The sequence below is a fragment of the Carassius carassius genome, chromosome 11 (genome assembly GCF_963082965.1).
Source record: "Carassius carassius chromosome 11, fCarCar2.1, whole genome shotgun sequence".
NCBI lineage: Eukaryota > Metazoa > Chordata > Actinopteri > Cypriniformes > Cyprinidae > Carassius > Carassius carassius.
The window spans coordinates 3,301,816-3,328,863 of record NC_081765.1 but is presented as its reverse complement, the minus strand read 5'-3'; the positions used below and the strand labels follow the sequence as shown (position 1 = coordinate 3,328,863).

General features: G+C 37.6%; 1 protein-coding gene across 1 annotated transcript in view; it reads left to right on the top strand.

The window, feature by feature from the left end:
* The window catches only part of LOC132152623 (polypeptide N-acetylgalactosaminyltransferase 13), a 70,192-nt gene extending 43,705 nt beyond the window's left edge, over positions 1–26,487 (top strand). The window contains exons 9-12 of the mRNA XM_059561385.1: positions 8,179–8,318; positions 9,215–9,313; positions 10,091–10,225; positions 25,118–26,487. Of these exons, the coding sequence (XP_059417368.1) occupies positions 8,179–8,318; positions 9,215–9,313; positions 10,091–10,225; positions 25,118–25,258 (515 nt within the window). The 3' untranslated portion in view covers positions 25,259–26,487. The remainder of the gene's footprint in view (positions 1–8,178; positions 8,319–9,214; positions 9,314–10,090; positions 10,226–25,117) is intronic.
* The last annotated feature ends 561 nt before the right edge of the window (positions 26,488–27,048 follow it).

Genomic DNA, 27,048 nt, shown 5'->3' with positions numbered 1-27,048 from the left:
CCCCAGAAAGACCATGGTCCCACCTGGCCGTCGACTTCATGACCGACTTGCCCCCTTCTCACCACAACACCGTGATCCTCACCATCATTGACCGGTTCTCAAAGTCATGCCGCCTCATTCCGCTTCCCAAACTTCCCACTGCATGGGAGACGGCTCAAGCCTTGCTCAACCAGGTCTTTAGATTTTATGGTTTGCCCGAAGACATAATCTCGGATCGGGGACCCCAATTCACGTCCCGTGTGTGGAGGTCCCTCTGGTCTCAGTTAAATGTCAACATCAGTCTCACGTCAGGGTACCACCCGCAATCCAATGGACAAGTGGAGAGGCTGAATCAGGAACTCTCCCACTTCCTACGAGCTTACTGTCACCTCCATCAGGAGGACTGGAGCGAATACCTCATGTGGGCCGAATACTCCCAGAATTCCCTAAGGAAGCCCTCCACCCAACTTACCCCATTCCAATGTGTGTTAGGCTTCCAACCTCCACTATTCCCGTGGTCCGGGGAGCCTACTAACCTCCCCGCAGTGGACACCTGGCTACGGAGGAGCGAAGCTACCTGGGATATAGCACACACCAACCTACGACAGGCAATCCAACGAGTTACCCGCCAAGCCAATCGCCTCCGGAGAGCCGCTCCTCCATACCTAGTCGGACAGTGGGTCTGGCTCTCCACCCGGGACCTGAGACTCCGACTCCCCTGCAGAAAGTTTAGCCCAAGGTACGTGGGTCCGTTCAAAATCCTCAGACAAATCACTCCTGTGTCTTTCCGTTTAGATCTTCCATCTCATTACCGCATCTCACCCACTTTTCATGTTTCCCTGCTCAAGCCCGCTGTGGAACCGAGAGGAGAGGGGGACCAGGACGAGGCCGCTCCGGCAGAGACTCCTCCCCTAATGGACGCAGAGGAGAACATTTATCAGATCAACCAGATCTTGGACTCTCGGCGCCGAGGCGGGGTTCTCCAGTATCTCGTGGACTGGGAGGGATACGGCCCCGAGGAGCGGTCTTGGGTCAATTCTAAGGACATGCTCGACCCCCAACTTACTGCTACATTCCACCGAGAACACTCGGAGAAACCCGCTCCTCGTCCTGGTGGTAGACCTCGGCGCCGAGGAGGAGCTCACGCTCGCAGGGGAGGGGCTCTGTCACTAATAGCGCCTCTGTGGCCCTTTCTGATCGAACACAGCGGGAACCTTCACCCAAATATTAGTTCCGCCCGGACTCTTTTCTCACACGGACCCAGTACTTTTCCGTCTCAGCTGTGGGTTATCATCTCATCAGTTATTGCCTTTAATAGGCGCAGACTTTCTTTGTTCATTGCGAAGTCTTATCGTTCCCTATGGTCGTAATTCTGAGCGTTTATCTCTGTGTTGGATTTTCTGTGTATGACTCTGGACTGTGTACCCCGTTGACGATTACTGCTGCCTGCCATTGTGACCATTGCCTATCTATTGAACTGTGTTCTGGATTACCTACGTTGTGCCTGTTTTCTGGTGATTATTCCTGCCTGTTGACGATTGTAAATAAAGCCTTGCGGATGGATTCGAATGTCTCTGACTCCGTGTTACATATATATATATATATATATATATATATATATATATATATATATATATATATATATACAACCCGAATTCCGGAAAAGTTGGGACGTTTTTTAAATTTTAATAAAATGAAAACTAAAAGACTTTCAAATCACATGAGCCAATATTTTATTCACAATAGAACATAGATAACATAGCAAATGTTTAAACTGAGAAAGTTTACAATTTTATACACAAAATGAGCTCATTTCAATTTTGATTTCTGCTACAGGTCTCAAAATAGTTGGGACGGGGCATGTTTACCATGGTGTAGCATCTCCTTTTCTTTTCAAAACAGTTTGAAGACGTCTGGGCATTGAGGCTATGAGTTGCTGGAGTTTTGCTGTTGGAATTTGGTCCCATTCTTGCCTTATATAGATTTCCAGCTGCTGAAGAGTTCGTGGTCGTCTTTGACGTATTTTTCGTTTAATGATGCGCCAAATGTTCTCTATAGGTGAAAGATCTGGACTGCAGGCAGGCCAGGTTAGCACCGGGACTCTTCTACGACGAAGCCATGCTGTTGTTATAGCTGCAGTATGTGGTTTTGCATTGTCCTGCTGAAATAAACAAGGCCTTCCCTGAAATAGACGTTGTTTGGAGGGAAGCATATGTTGCTCTAAAACCTTTATATACCTTTCAGCATTCACAGAGCCTTCCAAAACATGCAAGCTACCCATACCGAATGCACTTATGCACCCCCATACCATCAGAGATGCTGGCTTTTGAACTGAATGCTGGTAACATGCTGGAAGGTCTCCCTCCTCTTTAGCCCGGAGGACACGGCGTCCGTGATTTCCAACAAGAATGTCAAATTTGGACTCGTCTGACCATAAAACACTATTCCACTTTGAAATAGTCCATTTTAAATGAGCCTTGGCCCACAGGACACGACAGCGCTTCTGGACCATGTTCACATATGGCTTCCTTTTTGCATGATAGAGCTTTAGTTGGCATCTGCTGATGGCACGGCGGATTGTGTTTACCGACAGTGGTTTCTGAAAGTATTCCTGGGCCCATTTAGTAATGTCATTGACACAATCATGCCGATGAGTGATGCAGTGTCGTCTGAGAGCCCGAAGACCACGGGCATCCAATAAAGGTCTCCGGCCTTGTCCCTTACAAACAGAGATTTCTCCAGTTTCTCTGAATCTTTTGATGATGTTATGCACTGTAGATGATGAGATTTGCAAAGCCTTTGCAATTTGACGTTGAGGAACATTGTTTTTAAAGTTTGCCACAATTTTTTTACGCAGTCTTTCACAGATTGGATAGCCTCTGCCCATCTTTACTTCTGAGAGACTCTGCTTCTCTAAGACAAAGCTTTTATAGCTAATCATGTTACAGACCTGATATCAATTAACTTAATTAATCACTAGATGTTCTCCCAGCTGAATCTTTTCAAAACTGCTTGCTTTTTTAGCCATTTGTTGCCCCCGTGCCAACTTTTTTGAGACCTGTAGCAGGCATTAAATTTTAAATGAGCTAATTAAGTGGATAAAAGTGTAAAATTTCTCAGTTTAAACATTTGCTACGTTATCTATGTTCTATTGTGAATAAAATATTGGCTCATGTGATTTGAAATTCCTTTAGTTTTCATTTTATTAAAATTTAAAAAACGTCCCAACTTTTCCGGAATTCGGGTTGTATATATACAGGTCTCAAAATAGTTGGGACGGGGCATGTTTACCATGGTGTAGCATCTCCTTTTCTTTTCAAAACAGTTTGAAGACGTCTGGGCATTGAGGCTATGAGTTGCTGGAGTTTTGCTGTTGGAATTTGGTCCCGTTCTTGCCTTATATAGATTTCCAGCTGCTGAAGAGTTCGTGGTCGTCTTTGACGTATTTTTCTTTTAATGATGCGCCAAATGTTCTCTATAGGTGAAAGATCTGGGCTGCAGGCAGGCCAGGTTAGCACCCGGACTCTTCTACGACGAAGCCATGCTGTTGTTATAGCTGCAGTATGTGGTTTTGCATTGTCCTGCTGAAATAAACAAGGCCTTCCCTGAAATAGACGTTGTTTGGAGGGAAGCATATGTTGCTCTAAAACCTTTATATACCTTTCAGCATTCACAGAGCCTTCCAAAACATGCAAGCTGCCCATACCGAATGCACTTATGCACCCCCATACCATCAGAGATGCTGGCTTTTGAACTGAATGCTGATAACATGCTGGAAGGTCTCCCTCCTCTTTAGCCCGGAGGACACGGCGTCTGTGATTTCCAACAAGAATGTCAAATTTGGACTCGTCTGACCATAAAACACTATTCCACTTTGAAATAGTCCATTTTAAATGAGCCTTGGCCCACAGGACACGACGGCGCTTCTGGACCATGTTCACATATGGCTTCCTTTTTGCATGATAGAGCTTTAGTTGGCATCTGCTGATGGCACGGCGGATTGTGTTTACCGACAGTGGTTTCTGAAAGTATTCCTGGGCCCATTTAGTAATGTCATTGACACAATCATGCCGATGAGTGATGCAGTGTCGTCTGAGAGCCCGAAGACCACAGGCATCCAATAAAGGTCTCCGGCCTTGTCCCTTACGCACAGAGATTTCTCCAGTTTCTCTGAATCTCTTGATGATGTTATGCACTGTAGATGATGAGATTTGCAAAGCCTTTGCAATTTGACGTTGAGGAACATTGTTTTTAAAGTTTTCCACTATTTTTTACGCAGTCTTTCACAGATTGGAGAGCCTCTGCCCATCTTTACTTCTGAGAGCCTCGCTTCTCTAAGACAAAGCTTTTATAGCTAATCATGTTACAGACCTGATATCAATTAACTTAATTAATCTTATTAATTAATCTGAATCTTTTCAAAACTGCTTGCTTTTTTAGCCATTTGTTGCCCCTGTGCCAACTTTTCTGAGACCTGTAGCAGGCATTAAATTTTAAATGAGCTAATTAAGTGGATAAAAGTGTAAAATTTCTCAGTTTAAGCATTTGCTACGTTATCTATGTTCTATTGTGAATAAAATATTGGCTCATGTGATTTGAAATTCCTTTAGTTTTCATTTTATTAAAATTTAAAAACGTCCCAACTTTTCCGGAATTCGGGTTGTATATATATATATATACATATATATATTTAATGCACAAAAATGTAAACTGAAGCTTCAAGTTGGATTAATTTTACATGTTTTACTAATTTTCACTTCTTGCTCAGAATCTCCATTGGATCCTATTAGCCCCTCTAGTGGCACTAAATATACAATGCAATTTTATGTAATTTTTTTTCCATCATATGGCATCAGAGACACTTAGTGTACCCAGTTCAAATAGTATCTGTAGGTTTTTAAAGGGGTCATATGAAATTGCTAAAAAGAACATGCAATGTGTTTATGTGGTATAAGTTTCAACAAACACATTATTTTACACATAATGTACATTACTGTTGGTCCTCTATGCCCCGCCTTTCTGAAAGTCATCAGTTTTCACTAAGCTCATCGTTCTGAAAAGCAAGGTATACTTTGATTGGCCAGCTATTCAGTGCATTGTGATTGGCTGAATGCCTCAAGCGTGTGACAGAAATGTTACGCCCCTTAAATACTGTGATGCCGTGTCCCAGCAGGACAAGACTCAGAGGAAGTGTCAGGCATGTTTATAAACCGAATAACTTAAGTAATTTGTGGATTAGTGAGTACGGGAGACGCAAACTTTAAAAAAAAATTCAGTTCGATTAGGTGAACTGGTTCAACGGGTTCACTAATAAGATCTGATTAAATATAACAATTCGTTCGCAATCCGACATCACTAGACAAGAAAACAACCGACAAAAAATGAGGCATTTGTTGCATCCAGTGGGGACATAATTACTGATTATGATGACTTATACTGCTTTTTTAAGCGTTGTGTTGCGTATCGCAGAAAAAAAAAAAAAAACTCTACACTGCTCAAAACTCGCATTTGAATCATCACTGGCAAACTATTTAAACATAGAAAACTTACTTACAGGCTGTGAGTTCCAAATTGGAACTGCCCCACTTTACACTAGTGATGGGAAGTTCGATTCTTTTCCGCGAACCGGTTCTTTCGGACGGTTCGATTCAATAAACCGGTTGAAAAAAATGGTTCACCGGTTCTTTTTTACGCTTGACGTAATGACGTCATTGGCGATGACGTAATGGCGTCACGTCTATCAAACATTCAAATATATAAAGTCAGTAATCATAACTTTAGTCAGTTAAAAACCTCATAATCATGAAAAGTTTACAATTAAGTTTTGCAAAAACGCACCCAAATACAGTAACAGCAATAATGTGCATACGAGGATTTAAGTCTTGAAGATATAAAGTAAATAAATTAGGTGTCATCAGCGCAGAAACCATGATCCATTTACTATACATAATCCATTGCGATGTATTTGTTATTAAATTAGCTTACGTTTCGCAAGATTGCCCTTCATTCAAGCCCTCGGTTTATGCTGCGCTCATAACATTAGCACAGAATCAGTTCAGAATCAATCACCAAAAGAATCAGTTTGGTTCAGATGCGCTGTGAGTAAGTTGGCTTTACGCTGAATCACACATGCGCAGTATCATCAGCTCCTCGGTTCTCGAATTGGACGCGTCCGAAAGAAACGGTTTCCAGTTCAGTGTACCGATGATCCGAAAACCAATGCAACCGGTCCTTGACTCGAGAATGAGAATCGCTGTAACCGGCACGTGCTGCAGTTCAGTATCATCAGCTGCTCTACTCGTGTTCATGTTCTGTTTACTACAAACTCAATTTGTGAATGGGTCATCATTAGCTATAAATACACTATCATCCCTTATTCCTATTAAACATAGAGTCTTTAAAGACTTGATTATTGCCCAACTTCCCTGAAAACCCATTTGGCCTTTACATAATCTACAATGTACAGATTAGAAACATTCATCTTAAAAAAAAAATATAAAAAAAATAGTTTAAATATAGTTATTTTATCACACTTTCCGATGTTTAACAAAGTACTTGAAAAATTGCACGCATGCGCAGTATCATCAGTTCATCGATTCTCAAAAAGGACGCGTCCGAAAGAAACGGTTTTCGGTTCAGTGTACTGGTGATCCGAAAACCGATGCAACCGGTTCTTGACTCGAGAACGAGAACTGCTCCAGCAGTGGGCGTGTTCGTTCGTCATCTGGCTCGCAACCTGTCCTCCAACCAATACACTCGTATAGGTCGTTTGTCCAAATCTCTGAAATGCGACCCATCAGAGCGTATAATACAATTGCGCCCCTATTGGCAAAAGGTCGTTTTCATATTAATGTTTTGTACTCTTTTATTTGCACTCTGATTTGCGTTTCGTGTAGCTCAGTTGGTAGATTATTGCACTATACATTGATAGGTAATCATGCTATCATGGGTTCGATCCCAGGGAACGGATGTGCACGAAAATGTATATGCTCAATAAATCATAATTTAGCATGATTTCTGTAAGGGTTAGGTTTAGGGGTGGGGTTAGGTGTGGTCATTCGAACGAATAAGCCACCTAGTAAAATATGTAGGAAATACTGTGAGATCGGTGTAAAACGCCCACACATTGCATTTAAATAAACGTGCGTTTTGATTGGTAATGACGTTATACGTCATTTCATGACGACAGACGCAACGCGATACTGTCATTATTTTTACGCCCGCTAGAGGGTGCTTAACTTTAAAACGTAAATATAGGTCGTAATAAGGTGCTTGCACAAACGACCTATATGGTCGTTTTTTGTTGGAGGACAGGCTCCTGGCTCGGCTCGGTGTTCATCTTCAGTTCTCTCTTCACAGCAGTTCAGTCAGTGTGTTTGAGTAAATTTATTACCCTGGGATATTGGTTTATTCTGACTCAGAGGAAGTGTCAGTCACATTAAAAAAGTTAACAGCTTAAGTCTTTTGTGGATTAATGCTTATTGGAGACGCGAACCGTTTCAAACGATTCAGTTCGATTTGGTGAACTGTTTCAACCGGTTCACTAAGAAGAACTGGTCAAATTGAACGATTCGTTCACGAATCGGACATCACTACTTTATAGAAACAGCCTTTGTGACACAGAGCCATTGTAGGCTACTGGTTCAGGAAACAGTCCTCGTCCTCCGTAAAATGTGCAGCACACATATAAACATTTGGGTTGAACTGTTCTGAAACAGTGGTGTAAATACAACTTAATGACTGATTTCTAGTTGTGTCCTCTTTTAAAAGGCCAAACAAAATAGTTTCACTTTCACAATTAAACACACAGCGTATCAACGACATGGCTGCAGCGGCAACAGCGAGAATAAAAGTTACACCTTCTTTTTTGGGTGAACATTTGGGAGGCATTATGCAAATCTTCCCACATCGTGACGTAGACATGTGGGGGCGTGGATGACTCTTAACTTTTATAAAGAATATCTCTTTGGATTTGTGACTTCAGTCTTTGCATCTTTACAGATCTTCTTTATGCACCAAGAGCTTGTAACACTCAGAGAGAAAAGTAAAATTGAATTTGCATCATATGACCCCTTTAATGTCTGTACCTGGTTATTTACGTCTATTCATTTAGCAGTTTACAAAAGATGGTCATGCATTCACATTTCACTGATATGAAAGGGCAGGATATGATGAATGTTATGGATGTTGATTCTCCAGGTGTGGTTCGGGTGGATTATGGGGATGTTTCTGCTCGGAAGGCTTTGAGGGAATCTCTGAAGTGTAAACCCTTCTCATGGTACCTGGAGAACATCTACCCCGACTCGCAGATTCCACGCAGATATTTCTCACTTGGGGAGGTAAGAGAGTTTTCTTTTCTTTTTTTTAAGTTTATACTAATGAGATGGGATCTGGCGCACCTTTTCTAATTCACTAGGTGCATGGAAACAAACTGTGTACAAGAATATGAAAAATAATCCAGCATTGTATGTGATGAAGGGAACTTTAATACATATAAAAATAGCCGTCCTCAGCTTCAACATACATTATACACAGACATTTAAAAACATCTGCATATTGGATTACTCATTCACAAATTAGCAACAGTTGACAAGCTTCACTCATGACATCACACTAATCGATTAGAGTTAACTACCCAGAAGCAACAATCACCCAAATCAGAGTAGATGCACATCAGATTACATGTTTTACACATAAACAACTTACTCATACAACCCAATTTAAACACCTTCACAAAAAGTCTTCAAGAGAAAAATCCTCATTCATACTTTTTGGAAACAGACTTTTCAAATAAAATATTATTTTCTTGTTTGACATGGTCATTAAAAGAATCAGACTTGTCAATAAAGTTTGCTACAGTTTGTCATTTTGCTCAATACAATTGCAGCTTAACATGTGGGGTTATGCCAAGAGCTCTGCAATGCAAAACAATTTCTCTTCCTGCCCAGCCACGCAGTGTTGTTCTTGTTGTGTTGAGCAGTTCTCTCAGTTGAGTTGTTCCTTCAATGCAGTAGGCAATAAATGTTTTTGAAGCTTTTCACCAGTTATACTTTTTTCATAAAACCCAAGGACAATGTTAAATAAAAAAAAAATAATAATATATATATATATATATATATATATATATATATATATATATATATATATATATATATATATATACGACTTACAGTGCTTGACTGAAAGAACACTGCTTTCTATGAAATCTTCAGGCTTTATCCTCTTGTGTTATTAGATCAGAAATGTTGAGACAAATCAGTGTGTGGATAACATGGGCCGTAAAGAGAATGAAAAGGTTGGCTTCTTCAGCTGTCATGGAATGGGCGGCAACCAGGTGAGAAAGTTATCAAATTAAATGATTACCGTACATATACTTTTAAATGTAAACCAGAAACCAAAAAAAAAAAAAAAAAAATGAAATAATGCATCCAACATTAATCATATCCATACAAACCTCAGTCTACAGTATGGTTTTCTTTTTTCCTGTTGAAAACAAAAATGAAATGCAATGCACAATATGGACAATGCATTGGGACTGAGGCTGTAAAAGAATGCAAAAGCACCAGAAAACTATCATCCGAGCATTATGAAATCTTCTAAAGTAATACAACAATTTTGTGAGATGAACACATTTCTAAGACATTATTAACTGGTCTTAATCTTTACCTCTGAAATGCTGAAAGCAGATCTTTGAGTCAGCGTGGAACTGAGAACTCGAGATCTGGATCCATGTGAACTGTGATCGAATCATCCAGCACGCATCTGTGAACTGATTTGTGAAAAGATAGGTCTCAAAAAAAAAAAAAATTATTAATTGTTTGTGAATCAGGAACATTGTAAGGACAGCTAAGGAGGATGTCAGGATGACTTAGTGAAAGACAGATTAAGTTATGATACTTTTAAAGTGCTTTTGCATCTTTGTTGTAAGCTTGATAGCAAATTTATGGTTGAACTAATCCTTTACTCTTTGTTGCTAAATTGAAAAAATGGCTAACACAATTGCTAAAATGTTGATTATATATATATAAGTAAGCAAATGTTAATGTAAATAAAGTAAGGGATTGCATAATAATTAACAGAATTAAATTCCAGCTGATTAATCCATTTTCAGGTGTTCTCATATACGGCTCACAAAGAGATCCGAACTGATGATCTGTGCCTTGATGCATCACGGCTTAACGGACCTGTTGTTATGCTGAAGTGCCACCATATGAAAGGAAACCAGATGTTTGAGTATGATGCAGAGGTACATATTACACAGAATATGTCACACACACACACACAAACACACATCAACCACATCACTCTTGCACACACTAACTCTGTCAATGTAATTAAACCAAATTACACATAGCTTCCCTTAAAAAAAGGAAGAAGAAAAAGAACTGTATTCAAGTGTGCTGTTAGTACACTTCTTTTAAAGCAGATATAAAAGAGTGTATTGTAATAAGTCAGCCTTGGGGTGACAGAATAGCTTTGATTAACTAGTACTAAGGTGAAGCTAAACTTTTATTGTATTTTATTTATTTTATTTATTTTGCACAAAGAGCTATTAACCCACACAGAAACAGATAAACATTTGGCTGATCATATTTACAGTTTTTTTCCAAGTTATGCATGTACCACATGTATGCATGTAACATTTGATTCATACTGACTTCTACTAAATTTTTATCACAAAACGTTTGTCAAATCAAGTCAAAAATGAGCAAGTCTTTTTATGTAATAACTGGTAAAGGTATAAATCAAGCAGTATTGTACAAAAGTTAACTGAAGGTCTACTTAAACTAGTACTTTAGAGTATACTTCAAAATGTACTTTTAAACTAAAAATTGTGTTAGACATAGATAGCTAATGAACTAGTAACAGCATAACTTAAAGTTTACAGTAGAGCGGCATTACAAAATTATATGAAATTTGTTATTATTATTATTATTTTTTACATAGATTAAAACTAATCTGAAACCTAATTTTTTATATAACTCCGATTGGATTATTCTGAAAGAAGAAAGTCAAATACACATAGGATGCTTCAAGGGTGAGTAGAACATGGACAAATTAAAATTTTTGATTGAACTAACCCTTTAAGCTTAGGTGTGGAGTAGAATTAAGGGATCTAAAATATAGTCATGTAGAATAAGGCATTAATATATGCATTAACACTTTAGAATAGGTAACACTTGTTAACTATTAACTACGACTTTTCTCTCAATACATTCTTAATTTGCTGCTATATGGGCTGTATAATAAACAGCCAATATAGTGGGATTTGGTCCTTAAAATAAAGAGTTAACTATATCACATTAGACCTGCAGCTAGTTGAAAGCCTCTGCTCTTAACCACCAGATGGTGCTGCATATCACATTATTATCCACTTTGTGTGCTTCTTTATTTTTGGAATATCTCATATTTCTTGGATATTGATCATCCTGGTGCAGAAGTGTGCATTTGCGATGCTGTGCACTTACTGGCCTTGGAAACTGATGAACTGTTCTTTCTATACATATCTTAGTATGTTGGCAAATGGGAGTATGACTTTAAGGTAAGATCATCTGAATTGTGTTTGCTGTGTTTTGTTTGAATCTTCTGGTAGTGGTGTTTGTGAACTAGACTCCCACTGCAACTGAGTCACGTTGTGAGAAACACAGTTGCATGAATTCATATAGAGCCTGTAGGCCTGTACTCAAATATATTTGTTTACTATACTGCCCTATAACATTTCCACAAGCCTCTCCACACATTGATTTTCAGTGACTATATCATAATCAATATCTGAGATTCATTACAGCATTCTCAAGATATCAAGAAACACATATGACATACACCACAGCTGAATAAAGAAGAAGCTTTAGAGATCGTTGGTGCTATTGATATTTCTATTATTATAACCGATCACACTTCTTTGTCAGCCAAGTCGATTCTGACGCTTATATTTCCAAATAAATGAGTCTAAAGTTTAAATGAGTTTAAAAGAGGACATCGCACTTGAGCCTTAATGAACTTTAGTGTTAAATCACAAAGGGACTCAAGAAATCAGAAGCCATCTAAAAATAGATCTCCATCCACTCAGTGGCTTTGATGTTGGACATAAACATGTATCCAGTGTTTGGTTTTCACCTCTGCAGAACTTAATGATCAAAATACAAAGAAAGATGATACTGACATCATTTCGCATCCTGGAATCTCCCACCATTAATTTGTGTTTCTGTTTCCCATTAATTCATACCCAGCAACCAGATAGACATGCATTTGTTTTAAAAATAGCTCTTAGTTTTTTTAAACTGCATGTGAAAATTGATGATTTGGGTTTACTGAGATAGAGTCATTTGCTGTGTTTCTGGGACTGTTTCCAATGTAACAGCTAGAAGGTAAGGAGACATTAATGCAGCACTGCTCCACCTAAGTCAACCCCATTACATTTTACTTCTGTCATTACATGATGAACACAAACTACACACCCACGCTTATTTTCTGACATTCCAGCCCTACATTTACATTTACACATCTGACCTTTTCCCGTGACCCCCATTAGTGTGTGCCCTTGTTTAGACCCTCTGTGTGTATATGTACTGTACAGTGGGATCCCATAGTCTTGGATTCAAAAGCCAAAAATAAACCTGGGAATAAGCGTGGATCATCAGGCTTTGTCAATGTCAGATCAAGTATTGAGAAAAAATCTGAATTATAGACTTTTATAATTGCTTTACACTATAAGTATTTTTCATTGTTAGTTTGCAAATGTTTTTAAATGTAGTTAACTAATGTTAACAAATGTAAACTTATTGTAAAGTGTTACCAAAATGAAATTTTCATTTGTGGTCTCGGTCTCTTTTTATTTCCCCTTTGGACATTTAATTGCAACTAAATTAAAATAATAATAATAATAATACTCTGCTAATTAGGACGAAAGTACATATTTTTTAATGCATGATTTCATAAAGATTACTTCAATTGTCTTTGAACTATGCTTTAATGTGTACTGCAAAATGTACAGACAAGCTAAACTAAACTAAAATATACTTTAATACTTCATATTGAAAGTCATGCATTTAAATATACTTATGATTTCACATTTTTAATGATGAAGTTGCAATTTAGTACATTTAAAATATATATAAATCTAATACTAAATAACACACTAAAGTTAAAATTATAATTCAAATTATTTACAATTACTTTAAAGTGCTAACTAGCATACTATAGCAAGTGCACTTCTTTAAATTGTACTTCTATTAAACTATGACTTAAAATGTAAAAGACTGGGCCACAGTTTGACCTCATTGTCATCATGTTTTCATGGGAACCACCAGAAACACACCTTCCTGCACATCATCACCCAGTCATGTCTGACCATCCGTCGGCTGGAGGACGGGACATATGGCCAGACGGTGGAGTACTGTGACGATAGTCCCCTTCAGGCCTGGATCCTCCAAAATTTCACCCGACAAGAGGTTTTTAAGAAGCTCTACTACAGTCCAACTGATTACTTTCTGTAACTACCACAACTTCCTGTTGATGGCAGGTCAGTTTTGAAAGCACCAGTAGCCCAATCCAAAATCAGCCTGTAGAGGTGATGAGGGTATAGGTAGGCAACTGTTCTTTTCCCCACATTCATATATATTTATAGATGAGTTTGATTATTTTGCCCACAATTCTGGCTTTAGTTTTACTGTTACTTTAGTTGGTCTCTCAAGTGTTTTTGAGTTTTGGATATGTAATGGAGCTATGCATGGACTTGGCATGAGACATTCTCAGCAAACAATGTATAATTTAGTTTAAAAAGTCTACTGCTAAACCCTTTTAAACTATACTGCAATACACGTTTGAGCAATACACTTTAAAATAATAACAATAATATGAATAATAATAATAAGAAGTAAATAAATAAATAAATAAATATTATAAAATTAAATGAATTATAGTCACTAATCCTAAACCCAAAACAAAAGCACATTACATTATTTTACTGAATTTATATACTTGTAATTTGAATAGATATCCTCTTAATTTCTGGATTCATTACTTAGGTTCAGTGTGCTTTGTAATAAATCACACGTTAGAACAGAAAGAAAGTAACTTGTGACATGGCTTTTGTGATGTTTCTCTTTTCACCAGTACTGTTACATTCAAAATGCTTTCTGTATTTACAGTGAATATTTGTGTGATTTGTACCAAGCACATGAATTTAGAAAAAAAAGAAAAAGAAAAGAATATTCAATACAATTCAGTAAAACAAACTAGATTTAGGCATAACTAGGTTTATTAAAATTAACTAAAATTAAACTATATAAAAAAAAATGTTACTTGAAATAATATAACTATTATTTAAAAAAAAATGTATACATTACAAAAGTAACACTTGACAGAGTTGCATGTTTTATATTAAAATTATGTGTAATATGTATTGTAATTATAACGGTGAATAATTTTAATTAAAAATAAAATTGCTCTTAATCAGTAGTAAATCATCAGAAGATGCATAGAAGTCAAGTCAAGTCACCTTTATTTATATAATGCTTTAAACAAAAAAAAGATTGCGTCAAAGCAACTGAACAACATTCATTAGGAAAACAGTGTGTCAATAATGCAAAAGGACAGTTAAAGGCAGTTCATCATTTAATTCAGTGATGTCATCATCTCAGTTCAGTTTAAATAGTATCTGTGCAATCATTTGCAATCAAGTCAACGATATCGCTGTAAAGGATACAACTCAAATGTCTTCCTGAGAATGAACCACACATGGATTAATTTAATCTTAAATTAGATATTTGGTTATAGTATTTTTTGAATGTGAGGCCTTTTGATGTGGAACTGGTTTATGGAGCTCCGGCTGTGCAGTGAGTCCGCATTCAAAGCAGGTTTCCATGCGTTTAGGAGCAATTATTGCTGACCTTTTGAGAGAAATGGGAGAGGACAGCAACTGAGAGACACACAAATCCTAAAACAGACATCACAGAAGCTGCTAGATGTATGCCACTATTTCAAGGACCTTCAGAGCACCTTAATGTCAAATTAAATTTCATTTGAAATGTGTTTTTATTTCATGCTAATTTTATGGTGAAATGAATATTTTCTGGTAGCCAGCATGTTCACCTTTTCCAGCTATTATTTAGCATCAGATCAGGGAAGGTGGTTTTAAGCTTGATTATCTGTTCATGGTGGATTGTGCCTGTCTTTGTTTACAGGCTCTTTTGATGTGATCTCATTGTGAAGGTTTCTTTCATGGCTCGGGCTTGTGGAGATGGACCCTTTGCATTAGCATGCTCTCACAGCAGCTGCACTCAGCACTGACAGAACGAGGGGCTTTTATTGTCTAAACCCTGAATTTGAATGTCTAACACAGCATTTTTAATCTGCATTCTTTTTCCGTCATATGTTTGGCCACCAATGCTTCATTAATGCTAGCTGATTTTCACTCATAGGTTTTTTGTTTCATCGACCATTTGCGAATGATGGCAGTACAGTATGATTTTACACAAGCACACTTTACACACATTTTCTAAAGCAGGGGTTGACAAGTAAGTTTGGCATTGGGCAAGAAATGAATTGATGGAAAATGAACCTAGAATTGCCTGTGACAGACTGTAACAGTGTCTTTTATAACTAGTAGTGAGATGTTACTCTGTGTTAAATCCTGTAGAAGGACAGTCATTAACTGTTTCAGAGTAAACAGTGGAAGTGTGTGGATCCATCTCCAGTGCTTTATTCATTAACGTGGTCAGAAACAGACATGGGTCGATACACAGCAAACTAATAAAATAGACAAGACAAAGAGTAATCCAAAGGCAAGCGTGTGTCTGCGATCAGCAAACAATATTAATAGGGCTAGGCAAAAGGGGTAATCCAAAACACAGATGAGAATCAAAACCAGAAATCAGGCAAGGCAAAACAAAACCAAGACTAGGAGTACAACAGGGCAAGGAAAGAGGCTCCATAGAGTAGCTATCAGCTTTAACAGTGATAAGTACTAAACAATACTCGGCAGCGAGAAAGAGGAAGTCCATGGCTTATGCAAAGTGTGTTTGATTGGTTACAGCTGTTGGTGTAATCATTGAAATGTATGATGGGAAATGTAGTCCGGAGTGAAGTGCAACAGTGTGGTGTGGTGCAAGAGTCCATAGTAATGAGCGAATGATCTCTGGTGGAGCCTAACTTATTGTAATAATTATTTGGCGTAGCCTACTTTTACACACATAATTATTTCTTGGCATCCCCATGTACTAAATGGGAATTATTTATTTATTTATTGTAATGTTTGCATGCTAGAGGTACTCTATTACGTTGTGTGCAGAGTGATTTTAACATTTAAGCTAGCTGGTGAAAGAAAGTGACACTATCAAAGAGTTTAAAGAGTAATGCTGACAGCAAAAATAGGGCCTACAAAGAAGAATATAAACACAACTCTGCGTACATCCTATCTAGTTTTGTGAATGCAAAGCCGGTGTGTTTTATCTGCAATGAAGTTGTCGCTGTTTGTAAAGAATACATTATATTAGACTGCACCACAAATTAAATGCTTTTCAAATTAAAAGCACTCAGTTCATCTCAAAATAAATCATTGCTGCAAAAACTTGTATTTTGAAATCCTTAAAGACAAAGTGATTGTGAATAACTGTTGCTGTCATGACAGATCTATCTCAGAACCAGCCACTATCAAAATAATCTGTGTGCGGGTGCAGGAAGATTTTATTGCCGGTGGGACAGATTTGTTGCCGACCAATGTTGTAAAGGATACAGCATTTATTCGGTTAACATCACATTCTGTTTACTGAGTGGACTGCCGAATATATCACACATTTAAAAATATTAATCTAACCTTTTGTTTATCAACAAATCTATATTTATTTTAATGCTTTAAAAGCTCTTTCCTACCAAAATAAGTCAGTGTTGTGTAGTGTGCAAGTCATATGGTCTCTCAAAAATTTCTATTAACTTGATTTTTTTTTTTATGTGATGACGATGCAAGTTCACATTGCATTGATACAATAAAATAAATTGAAACCCATTTACAGACCTCCTCTCCTAGGTTCACAAAACGGTCATCCATAAAATTCATTGCTATTCTGTTGTAAGTAATCTTAAAGCTTCCTTAATGCATCTACTTTTGGAACACCAAATAAAGTGATTTTGCTTTCTCCTAGATACACACAACATCCCTCTGACATGGCTGCTTCAACAACTACTGCGGTTACTAAAATCACGCCTTCTTTCTTTGCGTGAACATTTGGATGGCATTACACAAATATATCCACATAGTGAGGTAGACATGTGGGGGCGTGTTTGAATGAGCTGTTTTAGGGGGGCCTTGCAGAGTCTTAACTTTGATAAAGGATATCTCTTTGGATTTTAGACTTTGGGCTTTGCAACTTTACAGATCTTCTTCATGCACCAAGAGCTTGAAACACTCCAAAGACAAAAAAAAGAAAAGAAATCGCATCATATGACCTTTCAAAAGGTTGTGGATGTCCTGATTTGTTGTATACAGTATGTAATCATTTTTGGGTTCCTGATCCCAAGGATCAGTATTTGATTGACCTCTTCTTCAAACACCCCTGTATTTTAGAGCTATGCTGTATTGTTTTATGTTCTTAGTAAAATAGGCATGAGTTTGAATGAGTGTTATTGACTTTAGGGAGGGGCTCACAGTAGTATATACCGATGTGATCCGGTCATGTCTATGTTCCACGTTTTGAGTTTCTGTATGTCCTTATTTGGTACTTCCTGTTCCTTAGTTAGGTTGTCCCTTGATTTGATTCCAGGTGTTCCCTGTTTGTGTTTATTAGTTCCAGGTTTTCCTCGTTCTACCCTTGTATAGTCATGCCTTTAAATTGGGTTCTCAGTTTCTCTGTCCGATATTGTTTATGTCACCCCCGTGTGCTACAAATGATTCCCTATTATATGTCGATTAAACTTCTTGGATCTGAACTCCTGGTCCTTTCCCATTGTTCCTGTGCTGTAGCAGCCCCGTGACAGAATACCATATCCTAAACAAAGTAAGCAGTAACCCCTTTACCCCTCTCTCTCATGATGCTGTTCCGGCTCGGGGTCACATACCATCAGCTTATAGAGCTCCCTTGGATCTGAACTCCTGGTCTCCTTGTTCCTTGCTCCTTGTTCCTGAGCTGTAGCAGCCCCGTGACAGATCCGTCATTAGGACGATGCTGTCTGTGTCCTGCTCCGATGCCCACAGATAAAAGCATCTCAACCAGAGATATCTGTAACCCACCACACAAAGATACTACATCCATCTCTGAGAACCACGTGGTCTTTGACTGTCATTGTAGCAATACATTTATCTTATGGCTCCACATACTGTATTAATGCTTATTATTTTCCTTACCTCCATCCATTTCTCCACCCTACTGTGACCAAGGACATTTTTACTCTGACATGCAGCATTAAAGGGATAGTTCACCCAAAAATGAAAATTATGTCATTAATGACTCACCCTCATGTCGTTCCAAACCCGTAAGACCTCCGTTTATCTTCTGAACACAGTTTAAGATATTTTAGATTTAGTCAGAGAGCCTTCTGTCCCTCCATTGAAAATGTGTGTATGGTATACTGTCCATGGTTAGAAACGTAATAAAAACATCTTCAAAGTAGTCCATGTGACATCAGAGGGTCAGTTAGAATTTTTTGAAGCATCAAAAATAAATTTTGGTCCAAAAATAGCAAAAACTACGACTTTATTCAGCATTGTCTTCTCTTCCGTGTCTGTTGTGAGAGAGAGTTCAAAACAAAGCAGTTTGTGATATCCGGTTTGTGAACGAATCACTCAATGTAACCGGATCTTCTTGAACCAGTTCACCAAATCAAACTGAATCATTTTAAACAGTTCGCATCTCTAACACGTATTAATCCACAAAAGACTTAAGCTGTTTACTTTTTTAATGTGGCTGACACTCCCTCTGAGTTCAAACAAACCAATATCCCGGAGTAATTCATGTACTCAAACAGTACACTGACTGAACTGCTGTAAAGAGAGAGATGAACACTGAGCCAAGCCAGATAACGAACAAAAGATTGACTTCAAGAACCGGTTGCATCGGTTTTCGGATCACCAGTAGTGATGGGAAGTTCGGTTCTTTTCTGCAAAACGGTTCTTCCGGACAGTTCAATTCAATAAACCGGTTGAAGAAAACGGTTCACCAATTCTTTTTCGATCTATGTAATGAAGTCATTGGCGATGAATGCCCTTAATTCAAGCCTTCGGTTTACCCGCACTCATAACATTAGCACAGAATCAGTTCAGAATCAATCATCAAAAGAATCAGTTCGGTTCAGACGCTCTGTGTGTCAGTCTGCTTCATGCTGAATCACACATGCGCAGTATCATCAGCTCCTTGGTTCTCGAATCGGACGCGTCTTACAGAAACGGTTCTTGACTCGAGAACGAGTCATTATCTGGCTCACCTCGGTGTTCATCTTCAGTTCTCTCTTCACAGCAGTTCAGTCAGTGTACTGTTTGAGTAAATGAATTACTCCGGGATATTGGTTTGTTTAAACTCAGAGGGAGTGTCAGCCACATTAAAAAAGTTAACAGCTTAAGTCATTTGTGGATTAATGCGTGTTGGAGACGCGAACCGTTTAAAACGATTCAGTTCGATTTGGTGAACTGGTTCAAGAAGATCTGGTTACATCGAGTGATTCGTTCGCGGACCAGATATCACAAACTGCTTTGTTTTGACACAGAAGAGAAGACAATGCTGAATAAAGTCGTAGTTTTTGCTATTTTTGGACCAAAATGTATTTTCGATGCTTCAGAAAATTCTAACTGACCCTCTGATGTCACATGGACTACTTTGATGAGGTTTTTCTTACCTTTCTGGACATGAACAGTATACCGTACACACAGTTTCAATGGAGGGATAGAAAGCTCTCGGACTAAACCTAAAATATCTTAAACTGTGTTCTGAAGATGATTTTTGGGTGAACTATCCCTATTTCAAAACATTTGTCCATTTCTCTAGATTATCACTGTATCCAGCTTCTTCTTTTTTATTGCTACAGATGTACGGTAAAGTTATCTGTGCTAGAACCAAAGTATTATCAAGTAGCATAACAGTACAGGTAAACTAGCTGGAAGTGGATAACCAATTTTTTAAATATTTTTAACACACACGTGTGTGTGTGTGTGTGTGTGTGTGTGTGGTTCAAGCATCTTCTGATAAAATGTAAGATTAAGTAATAAAAAAGTAAATACATGAATATTTTCCACATTATGTAAGAGAAATAAAAGGCCTGGTCCTAGTACTGCTGCTTTCACTGAAGATTTATTTATTATTTATTTACCTTCATTGCACATTTTGTATTTAAGATAGTTTGTTGTTGCTGTTTCCAGTAATCTGGTACATAAGGTAAGGGACCTAAACTGAATCTGAGGTCTTTAAATGGGGGATATTCCAACTAATATGGTATAATTGAGTTTTTGTAATGGATTTTTTTTATATATATAAATGCAAATTAAATTACTTTCTGAATACAGCAACTGTTCAATTTATTCATAGGTTATAATATAAATATAATAAATAATTAAGTTATAAAAGAATATATTTAGCTATTGTATGCACAGTTTAAAGGCATGTAATTTGATTTAATTACTGTATGTGGAATTTTATTTGAAAGCATAACTTCTAAAGAAATATATTAAATCAGTCAAGCAAACTTTTTTGTATATAACTTAATTAATCAGAACTAAAACATTTCAAACATGCATGAAAATGCATAATTTTTCATAGTATTTTGAAATTTATGAGCTGGCAGATGGTGGATTATGGCCTTAGATTGCATTTTGTCAGCATATCCATGTCTGTTGGGCTCATGAATATTAGCTCGCAGCGCGCACACAGACACACACACACGTTTTGAATTAATAGTTAACCTAGTAAAAGTTCTTTCCAGAAGCATAAATGTTTATCAGAAAGTTCTTGCTGCTCATATAGTTAAAGCAGACAGTAAACAAGGGTTGTCAAGCTCTACAAAGCACCATACTGTACATTTTCAACTTGTGTGTTGTATTCCAAATCTTCTGCATCATCCAATAGTTATCGATGAGAAATCTTGTTTGCTGAAAATACAATTTCCAATTACAGTTTTCAGCAGGTCTGAGTATGCATAAGTGCAAATTAATTTGTTCAGCTCTGCTGTAAAGTGATATTAAAGCAGAAATTACTGAGAGCTCTGTGAGAGTTCTACAACACTAACTCGCTGCTGTTCATTATGAACTCAAACTGCTCAGTGATTCATACTAAACACAAGACCGCATGCGGGCACCTCATTCGCCATGCTGTCTGCTGCATGAACTGTAAAATAGTGTCAGAGTCTAAGCAATTTACAGTTGAGGAGAGGCAGAACAGTGCGTATTCTCACCTGTCTCCCAGTGCGAGACAGTGACTGATTACCTTCATTCAGAGCTGTTGAGTAGCAATCACCCGCAGGTTCCAGGCTTTTTGGAAGGGTGTCTTGACTCAGCAGGGCAGCAGCTTTCATTATCTTCCTCTGGAGTTCTTCTGGATGGCACGATGCTTAGAGACAGTGTTGAATACCTTCTCTGCAAACTCAAAGAACTAAACAGGGTTAAAATGACGTTAAATGTAATGATGGAGCAAAAAGCACAAACAAAAATTATGTTTCATTAATCTTTAAAGATGCAAGTTCCTTTACCACATAATTAGAGAAACAGAGAAATAAAATGTATAGTTATGACATACAGCCAAGTATGGTGACCCATACTCAGAATTCGTGCTCTGCATTTAACCCATCCATAGTGCACACACACACACACACACACACTGTGAACACACACCCGGAACAATGCGCAGCCATTTATGCTGCGGCGCCTGGGGAGCAGTTGGGGGTTCGGTGCCTTGCTCAAGGGCACCTCAGTTGTGGTATTGCCGGCCTGAGACTCAAACCCAGTCTTTTTGAAACTATAGAACTGTTCATTGTGAGCAGAAGGATTAGGAAATTCATGTAAATTCCAATACTTTACAAATAATAAATTTCTTTCTTTGACCTAGTCTAATATAAGTAAAAATGTCCCAAGCTTTTATTGAAGTAAACAATCAATCATTAGGCTTCTAAAATAAAAATGAAGCAAAGACATCAAAGCAAAGTCATCAAATGTAAAATAAAGTGCATAATCTACACTATATAGTTGAAATAGGCTACAAAAGTTATTCAGTAAAAGCAGTGCGTGTGTTTCTCTTTTCCTTTGGTTGTTCAATCAACATACTGTAGATGACATCGGTGGCAGCAGGCATTGCCACGGGTCGTGGTTCAGAGGAAGCACATGGCGAGGTAGTAATTCACAACCGAGTTTTTAATTATCAGTACAAGTACAAAACACACAGAAACAGAGGGAGACAACAACCACAATATAACTTTATATCACAAGACAAGGGAACTGAGGAAAACAGAGGACTTATAGATGGTTTCATCGGGCACACGCACTTGGCCCTAAGTTAACTTCCGGTCTGTGTTTGTTCAAAAGTCTGTCTATAGGGCCGTCTATGTACAAAAGTAGTTAAAGTTAAGGTGATGAGTAGACTGAAGTTGGGCTCAGGTGGTTGAGCCCAAACTGACTGATATACCAAAAAGGCTTTGTTGAAAAAACACGTGCACGTACTGCACATTTAATAATAATTTCAGTAAGTCTGATTTACGCAGCAAACATATTTTGCTTATTATAGAAAACAATTTACTTTAGAGGGACTACTAGAGGCACAAAAGTACACATGCGCAGTAACTTTTGTTTATGTCGTTGTCATTGAAACCGTCTATAAACACTTTCTCCAAATGTTTCTGTCATTTGTGTGTATTCGGCCATTCCAGAGCAATAAGATGCGCAAGAGAACTCAGTTTGGGATAGTAGGAGCATGCTTTGAAGGATCAGACTGCTATACAAGTACCAAAATAATTTATTGTCCACAGTTTGTGTTTTTATCATTTAACACTCTTTATTTTCACATTTATCACTGTATCTTATTAATAACTTTAAGATAACATCATGTTAGTGACACCTGCTGGTCAAAACTGTGTAAATGCAACAAAACCTCATAAATAAAAAGAGCTTGTACAAACCCATTTCAAATGTTTGATTGAAAGTATAATATATTAAATGCAATTAACATCATTACATACCATTATGTAGTCTTTTACTACTCTACTACTCTAACCACTACTCTTCCTTTTAATTACACAAATGTCTCATTAAAATGTATACAGACTTACAAAACCCATCCAAGATCATTTAAAAACTATAGATATTGATTCAATGGTTCGCCGCTGGGGGGTTATCTCGGTGCACTTGCATGATTCACAGGTTCACAGAGATCATTGCCCCAAAAAGCAAATCATTAAAATCACTGAACATTTTGAAAAACCCTATATTTACTGAAATCATGTGACTTTGACAATTTGATACCTGCTCCAATTCACTGCTTCAAAACAAATGGTTTCGAAGCTTTATGAAGCAGTGCTTTGAAACTGCCCAACACTAGTACTACGGATAAATAATATACTACAATTTAAAGGGTACATAACATACACAGTTTCACCTAATCTTATGTTAACCTTGAGTACCTATAGAGTAGTACTGCATCCTTCATATATCCAAAAAGTCTTTCGTTTCATCATAATTATAAAAGAAAAATACAGCTTTCTGATTCTTTCCGGAAAACGCCGAGCTCCTGGAGGCTATAATACTGATGTTTCGTGTTGTTTCCATTAAAGGAGCTATGTGGAGGTTTTTACTTAAAAAAATCTTTAAGATAGAGTTTTCATTTGTACATGTATGAGCCAACCATGATGTAAAAAAAAGAATGACACCTCGACTGGCCACCACGGTTTCCTCTATCAGCCTGTAGGCTCAATTGTGTGTGGAGGAGTCGGGCCCGAATTGGCGCGAAAATTCACAAAATGTGACGTCATGTGCATTCTCGTCTACTTGGGCTTATAACCGTACGGCACGCCAGCCATTATAGTAAGCAGCGGCAATAGTGTTTTCAAATGGACTCTGCGGATGGAAAGAAGCGACCAGCCTCCAGCACAACTCAGACACCCACGGACACTCCTCGTAAGTAAAAAAAAAAAAAGAGCGTGCGCAACTGAGAACGAGCATGAGACTGGCTGCAGTTCCTCGAACGGCCACTGGTGTCAGTAACGGTTAGAAATTTCAGAACCTACGCAATGCTCCTTTAACATATATTCATTTATGTGCTGATTTCCAACAAAATACAGAAATCTGATGCAATTGTACTTACATGAATGGGGTCTTTTATCACAGGGACGGCTCCATGTTTTAATAGCAAATGATGTGCAAATCCAGCGTTGACTTGGGCCTTGTTTGAAAACATCCGTCACTCATATGACCAGAACACACAAAGGCACTTGATACACTCCGTTGCTGCCCTGGAAAACTTTCCCTCACATCCAAAAATGCACTTATTTGGAGGCATTCTCTAACAAATCCAATGCAGCGCTGCCGACGATTTTGAAGCACGTTGATGTGCGCGGTCTCGCTCTTCTCTGGTCAATGTGTGTGTGCGGGCATGCTTTTCTGGGAGAAATGCTCATATAAGGACTTCCGTTCAAATTCACGGTTGAAAAAAAAAAAACAGCCGAAACTTGTACCAACCCGGAAGTAAGATTTTCGGCACAGAAATTCTCAGTCATTCTTCTAAATTATTTTTTAAAACATTGGCCATGTTTAGCAAGAATCCATCTCTTTAACACTGTGAACAACTCTGAATACACGAAACACCATTGTACCCCCATTTTAAACAATATAGGAAAATCTGTGATGTATCACTTACTTTCAGTTTAGATGCTGTAGTTTTGTCTCTGGCTGTTCCGGAAGTTAAAAATACAAGTCTTCAATTGTTCATGATAGGTCGCATTGCATCAATGTGAATAGATACTACATTCGTATGAACAAATGTATTAGCAAACAATGAAATCACTATTAACTAAGATCAGTGTTGGGCATGTAAATCCAAAAGTATAATTATTTATTACTCAATACTTGCTGAAATACTTAATGAAACCTTAGTGTAAAGTGAGAGGTTCATCCATAACGTTATTTTTCAAATGTTGTTTGTTTTTCATTTCTCTTTAAATCTGTGTTTCCCCACAGCGGCTGACTCTGCTCCATGTGAACAGTAACCAGTGTCTGGACATGCCTTCTGAAGAAGATAAGATGGTTCCCACTCTTAGAGACTGCAGCGGCAGGCGATCACAGCAGTGGATCTTGAGGAACATGACGTTAACTGTCTGACACAGCCGGCCAAAACCAGTTCAGACCTGAATCTCGGCACACACCACACAGCACGAGACCTGGAGTCAGGTTTATGGCCTTCTTCACAGCTCTGTGATCTGTCATTTTCTGGTTCATGATCAAGTTCAGCAAGGCATTGATCAGGAGAACCAAACACAGCCCATTTGCTGACCCATTTGTGACCAGGCTTGTGTCTCTGTCCGTGTCTGGACTGTTTCATTTAGCTCTCAGATTCACTAGTCTGGGACAGATCACAGCCCATGATCAGCTCTTGGCGAGGTCTGAATGCTTGCTGTCTCTGACCTGAGCATGTGTCACTGGCTATCTATGCTGCTCATCCTGTGTGGGAGTTCTGGTGCCTCTTAATATCCTACACATCAGATCTTTGACAGTACCCCATATGTTTCTTTCAAGATGGAGTGATTGTGTCAGCTTCCATTGTGCTGAAGTGCATTTAACTCTGAGCAGAATTTTAACTCCACTCTGCTTCCCTTACAGCACCTGAAGGGATTGTGTGTTGGTCAGCGGATTGTATGCCAACTGTATTACTTGCTGCTGTTTCACAAAACTAACATGATCTCTTTCAGGAAGGCTGCAATATATACTTGACTTGCCTTAGAGGGATAGTTGCCCAAAAAAGAAAATTATGTCATCATCTACTCACTCTTAAGTCCAAACCTGTATAAATTTCTTTCTTCTGTTGAACACAATTTTTTTTTTTTTTAAACCAGGCTGAGGATTTCTATTTTTCATAATGTTTTGCCATGATACTCAAAAATAAGAATAAAAGCTTAAATTAAATGTTTTATAATGTAGGAGCAGGATATTTAGTTATTTTGATTCTATGCTATTTTTGGAAATGTTGTTATGTTGTTGCTGTTGTTGTTGTGAAATTGTAAACTATTTGTTAGTTAATAAGTTATTAACAAAGCATTATCTAACTCTTTACATATGAGCTAATCAGACAATAATAATCTGTTAATTACAGTGATGAATGAAGAACTCACTATTTGTATTGAGTTCATTAATGCAGTAACTACAATTTATAAACTATGAATTAACTATAAAGTAATATTTTGCAAACGATCAGTATACTATGGAAGTCAATGGCCAACAGCAACTGTTTGGTTACCAACATTCTTCAAAATATAACATTTTGTGTTCAACAGAAGAAAGATATCTCTACAGTGTAAGTTTTGGGTCAACTATCCCTTTAAGGAAATTTAATCAAAAAAGCATGTAAACGGTAACACTTTTACAATAAGGTTAATTAGTAAACATTAGTTAACTACTTTAGTTAACATGAACGAAGCATGAACAATATTTATACAGCATTTATTAATCCTAGTTAATGTTAATTTCAACATTTAATAATGCATTTTTCAAATCAAAAGTTGTGCTTGTTAACATTAGTTAATTTACTGTGAATTGACATGAACTAACAATGAATGACTGTATTTTCATTAACTAACATCAACAAAGATTAATACATACTTTATTAATTAATACAATTAATAAATGCATTAATTAACAATAAATGTACTGTTCATGGTTCGTTCATGTTAATTAATGCATTAACTAACATCAACTAACGGAACCTCAATGTAAAATGTTACCAAAAAAATCATACAGCTCTTTATTCATTTTGTTTAAACTATAGTGTGTTATTTTTAAACAGCAGTTAATTTTGATAACATGATCCTGGAAACATATCCATACAAATTATGAACTAGGCCTTTTTGAGGATTAATGTACATATTAAAGCAAATATTTTTCTAAGATGAAATCCA